Genomic DNA, 5,544 nt, shown 5'->3' on the forward strand with positions numbered 1-5,544 from the left:
GGGCACCTAAGCTTACATCTCAGTATTACCATTTAGCTTACTTTCAATTTTGTGATACACAAACTAATCTTATTAAGGTCAAAAGCCTAAATAAACTATTGTGTTTTTTATCAGTTCCTTAACTTTTTTCCTACATTACTAAAGGGAATGGCTATTTATGTCCATTTCCCTGAATTTTTCAACCTATACTGGCCAACCCCTACCTCTAGCAGCATTGTATTTACCAATCTACTTAAACTCAAAACTCAAACTCACTGCCATCAGGTTTCAACTCATAGCAACCCTAAAAGACAGGGTAGAACTGCTTCTGCCACTGTGACTCTTTATGGGAGTAAAAATCGTCTTTGTTCCATGCACAGGCTGATAGTTTCAAACTGCTAACATTGTGGTTAGCTACCCAATATGTAACCATTAAGTCATTGGGGCACCTTAGAGACCTTCAAAAGTAAATGCACATGTCAGGTAGTCCCTTGTCAAGTGTTTCCTTCGCCTGTTTTAAGGGCTTGATTTGTTCCTTGTGTATATAAATAATCAATATAGCATTATGATTTACTTTAGATTATCTAAGCCATCTTCAACAGACCAAGAGGTAAGATGAAATCAATAAACATTTGACAATGTTTTCTACCAGTCTCTTTAGTCTTATTCACTTGTGATGTTTCACTTCAGCCATAATTTTTTAAACACTCATTTAAATAAACCTAATAATCAACTAAGGAGTCTGTGGGTGTCGGAAACAGTGAACTGATCGACAACTAGCAGAAAGTTTGGTGGTTCAAGCACAAACAGAGGGGTCTCTGTGGAGCGAGTCTACTTGACACACCTGAAGACGCCAAGAGTTAAGAAGACTCAATAGCAACTAACAACATGACAACTTCATGTTTTGTTGTACAGTTTTTCCTTCTACTGGGTCATTTGAAAGGAGCGTTGGTGGCATAGTGGTTATGCACTGGGCTGCAATCCATCAAGTCAGCAGTTCAAACCATAGCCACTCCTCTGGAGAAAGACCTAGCGAAGAGTCACAGCATAGAGTCAGTTTCCGAAGCTCACAGGGTTCATTCTATCTTTGTCCTAGAGGGTCCCTATGAGTTGGCATCCACTCGGCCAAAGTTAAGTTTGGTTTTGGGTTCATCTGATAACACCTCTCTAACAAACAGGGGTCTTCTTACAAATAACTGTTGGGAATGTTGGTGTTTACAAAGTTTAAATGAATTCCAGCTAGACAATTCTCCTGCAGGTCTTGGACTGCTTGGGTATATTAACGCTTTTTGGGGGGGAGGGGGCATGTGAAAATAAGGCAGTGTGCATTTATCCAGATAACAAATTGTATCACCATGGCTAATTTACATGTCTTTGTAAATTAAATCACAAGCTCTGTGAAATCCAACACTAGTCATCTTTGTATCTTCAACATGGCATATAGTAAGAGTCCAGTAAAGTACAAGCGGACTCAATGAAAGTTACAGCACTGAGCAATCTGACTTTAAAGTACAGTACAGCAATGCCACTTACCTGTGAGATCCAGAGTTCTGTCCACGAAGACCACCGATGCCCTGCCCGAGGCAGTTTTTCTCCTGTTCTTGGCAGGGGCATAATTGGCAAGGTCTGCAGCGATGATCCGACTGAGTGAGCCCACAGCAAAACACTCCTCCCTTACCCCTAAGTGTTCACACAGAGAACTGAGGCCTGACACCAGGCAGCGGATCTGCAGCGTCAGCTCAGGGGTCAGGGCAGGCCCATCCACGTCAGCCAGGCTTCCCAGCCTTCTCTTGTCGGGCCGGGCACTGTTGAGGAGATGCACATCCTGGGGTAGCAGTGGGAAAAGGGACGCAAAGGATGGAGTCAAGGCAAGGTGGGGAGCAACGGGGGCGAGCAGCAAGGGGACATATAGCACCTCAGCCGTGTAGTTCATGTTGCCCATCCATTCACACAGCTTCTCCTCCAGCTGCTCAAACACCGGCTGCTGGCCCTCCAGCTCGGCCGCCGCCGCCGCTGGAACATGGTTAGCCGTGAGGTGGACAGCGTGGCTCACAGCTGTGACCACCACGCAGTACTGAAAATGACTGCGGCGGATGATGTCCCTGAGCGTCTCCACGGTCCGGCCTTTCAGCAGGCAGCTCAGCACAAACACTGCTTTGGGCTGCTTTGCTCCGCCACCAGCCGCCTGGGGTTCGAACTCCCGCAGGTGACACTCCGGACCCCCCACTGAGTCCAAGAGTCTGGTGGACCCGCAGCCCCAGTGAAGGCTCTCGGCGCAGGCGGCGTCCAGATAGACCAGAGCCCGCTTCATTTTGGCCAGCACCTGCCCCCAGCCCTGCTGGGTAAAGGAAAACACGCCCGGGGTGCTCATGGTTGCAGATTCGGAGCCTCGAACACAGGAAGGTAAAGAAACTGATCTCGGAGCTCCCGGCTTCCGGGAACTGTACGTTCTGAGACTTTGACAGTCAACACAGTACACGTGGTTCCGGTTCTGCTGACTACGCTCGCGGCGCACGGTGGTGACGTCAAAGGGAGCGGTGATTGGCTAGTGAGCTGGCCTGGGGCTCTGGGAACGAAGGGCGGGACTGGAAGGGAAGTGGGTGTGGCTGCGTGGTTGCGCATTACCGACAGAGTCAAGGGCTTTGGTTAAGGAGCTGCTACGGAAAAAAATAGAAGGGCACTGTTTTCATTTCATTTCATTTCTCACTGTTAAAAACCACTCCGTTAAATCTCAAGAATAAAAAACCTGACCTGAAATTGAATATGGGTTTGACCCAAAATAGTGAACGTACCCTGGGCCGCCAGCACAAACAAATCTTTCTCGAGAGAAGTACAGCCAACAGCAAGACTTCATCCCTCATACTTTGAATATGTTATCTGGAGGGACGTGGAGAAGGACACCGTGCTTGGTAAAGTAAGATAGCCAGCGGGAGAGAGGAACAGTATAGCAATAATGAAACCCACACCTTCCTCTGTTTCTTAAACGCTTCCCCCCCCCCCCAACTACCAGGACCCCAATATTGCCTTGCAGACCTGGTTAGACCAGATGATGCACAGCGGGACAGATGGGAATCAGAAACGCAGGGAATCTAGGACAGATGAACCTCTCAGGACCAGGGGTGACAGTGGCGATACCAGGAGGGAAAGGGGGTGAAGAAAGGGGGAATGGATCACAGGGAGCTACATAAAACCTCCTCTCTGGGGGACGGGCAGCAGAAGGGTGGGTGAAGGGAGACACCGGACAGTGTAATATAAGATACAATAATAATTTATAAATTATTAAGGGTGCATGGGGGAGAGGGGAGGAGGAAGGGAAAGGGAGGGGGAAAAAAAGGAAAATGAGCTGATTCCGGGAACCCAAGAGGCAAGCGAATTTTGGGAATAATGAGGGCAACAAATGTATAGATGTGTTTTATACAATTGATCTATGTATTGTGATGAACTGTATGAGCCCCAATAAATTGATTAAAAAAACACAAAACAAAACAAAAGAAACAATGGAAAGAGTGGGCAAAGAAGAGTGAGGAGAAAAGCCTTCTTCCAGAGGGACAGAAGTAGCCACATCTATCTGTAAGGCAGTGATGAGAGGCCGCTGGCCCAGGCTTCCTTATCCGGCACTTGATCTGAGTCCAAAGACTAGGCGACCATGATGATTTTAATGAAAAAGTGAAGTGTTAAAAAAAAAAAAGAATACTTGTGGGGATGACAGCGGAACAGGCAGTATTTCATTCTATTGAAGATGGGTACTTGCATTGTGTGCACCAGACTATGTCTTTGTGCTAAGGAAGATACACCCCACAAGGTCTCTGGCCTCACTCCATGTGAAGGAGATATCTGAGTGAGTTGAAAGATGCACTGGGAAGGCCTGCTTATCTAAAGTGTGGCCATTTGGGAGTGTCAGCGAGTGTCCATACACGCTGCCACAATGCCCATAAATGGCCCTTACAATCTTATCAGTGGTCTTCTGCGTGATCCCTCAGACCTGGGTGTCAAAGGTTTGCTGCCAGAGACCACAACAGCAATACATCCCATGCCAAAGGATCACTCCCAAGATGAGTAGTCGCAAGACGGGGAAGAACACAGCACACCATGTGGAGGATAAGAGGTAAGCCTAGCAGAGAAAGGTGGGGGTTGTCTAGGACAGTTAGCTTAAATAGGGGTGAGTCGGGGCCATCCCCTGCCCAGATTGGCTATAGCAGTCCCATAGACATTCCCAGGCATTGGTACTGGCAAAGGTAACTTTTCATGGCAGGCTGATGTGTTGGCACATTTCTGCATACCCAATAGCCTCACTGATTTCTCACATCAGCAACGATGATGACCCGGATGGCCAAAACATTACTGAGCACACGAGGGGTGAATAGACAGAGAAGTGAGGGGCACTAATATGAATAAATCATGGCCATCCAGCGAAAATAGATACAGTGGTGTGAGCTGTTTTCAAAGTGACCCCAGGCTGGGACCACCTCCCCAGCTTGCAATAGATTCCCGGTGCAGGCCCTCCTGGGGAGTAAGCTAAAATCAAACACTCAAACTCTCTGCCATCGAGTTGATGCCGACTCACAGTGACCCTGAAGGACAGGGTAGAACTGCCTCTGAGAGCTTCTGCGACTGTAAGCTCTTTATGGTAATAGAAAGCCCTCTTTTCTCCCATGGAATGACTGGTGGGCTCAAATTGCAGACCTTGCAGATCACAGTCCAACGCCACAACACTGAACCATTACAGCAACAGGGCTCCTCTCGGGAAGAAGGGCAGTGTAATTGAACTCCACAAACTTAAAAAAAAACCACACTGCTATCCTTTTAGGGATCATCTTCCTACTGGGATTAGTCACATGCAAGTTTGAAGGGGCTGTTGAGTGTAACTATAGCGACATCTACAACCTTAACTCTAGTCCATTCTCAACCTGTGGGTCATGACCCCACTGTGGGTTGAATGACCCTTTCACAGGGGTCACCTAAGACCATAATAACAAAGGTTTTAGGAACCGAGACACTGCTCCTGTCTGTCTCCAGGTGGGTCCACCCACATGCAGATACGCCCACATGTGGGGTCACCACCATTTGAGGAACTGTATTAAAGGGTCACAGCATTAGGTAGGTTGAAAACCACTGCTCTAGTCCTTTCCCCTAAGGGGCCAGAATACTGAAGCACTGAAGACTAGTTTGCCAGATCCTCCCAGGGGGTAGGTCATAGGGTACAAAGGACACAGGAGATTATTGGCACTTCCAGGCAAAGGGCATTTCTCCTCTGTGCAAGATACTTGAATTCTTATGGTCTTCTGTGACCCTTGAATTAATAACTAGTAGTCACTGGGGAGCATGACAATGTTGTCCACTCCCAAAAGATTTACAGGCTCGGAAAACCACAGGAGCAGTTCTACCCTGCCCAATAGGATCACAATGAGTCAGATTTGACTCAATGGTAGTGAATAGGTTTTTAATTTTTCCCAGTCACCAAAAGGGGCGAGGCTTTCTTTCTCTCAGATGTCAGGGCGGAGTGAAATGAATGTCCTCCAGTCACACACTTACAACCATTACTATGACCTTTGTAAAATGTGTTTT

At 47.4% G+C, this 5,544-nt stretch overlaps 1 protein-coding gene across 1 annotated transcript in view; it reads right to left on the reverse strand.

Annotated features, from left to right (window-relative positions):
- LOC101641421 (sec1 family domain-containing protein 2) overlaps nucleotides 1–2,421 on the reverse strand; it is a 54,267-nt gene extending 51,846 nt beyond the window's left edge. Inside the window, exon 1 of the mRNA XM_004706284.2 lies at nucleotides 1,513–2,421. Within this exon, the coding sequence (XP_004706341.2) occupies nucleotides 1,513–2,350 (838 nt within the window). The 5' untranslated portion in view covers nucleotides 2,351–2,421. The remainder of the gene's footprint in view (nucleotides 1–1,512) is intronic.
- Between the last annotated feature and the right edge of the window lie 3,123 nt (nucleotides 2,422–5,544).

Source organism: Echinops telfairi, unplaced genomic scaffold, assembly GCF_000313985.2.
Source record: "Echinops telfairi isolate 266 unplaced genomic scaffold, ASM31398v2 ScPeMD7_7468;HRSCAF=8506_0, whole genome shotgun sequence".
NCBI classification, from domain to species: Eukaryota; Metazoa; Chordata; class Mammalia; order Afrosoricida; family Tenrecidae; genus Echinops; species Echinops telfairi.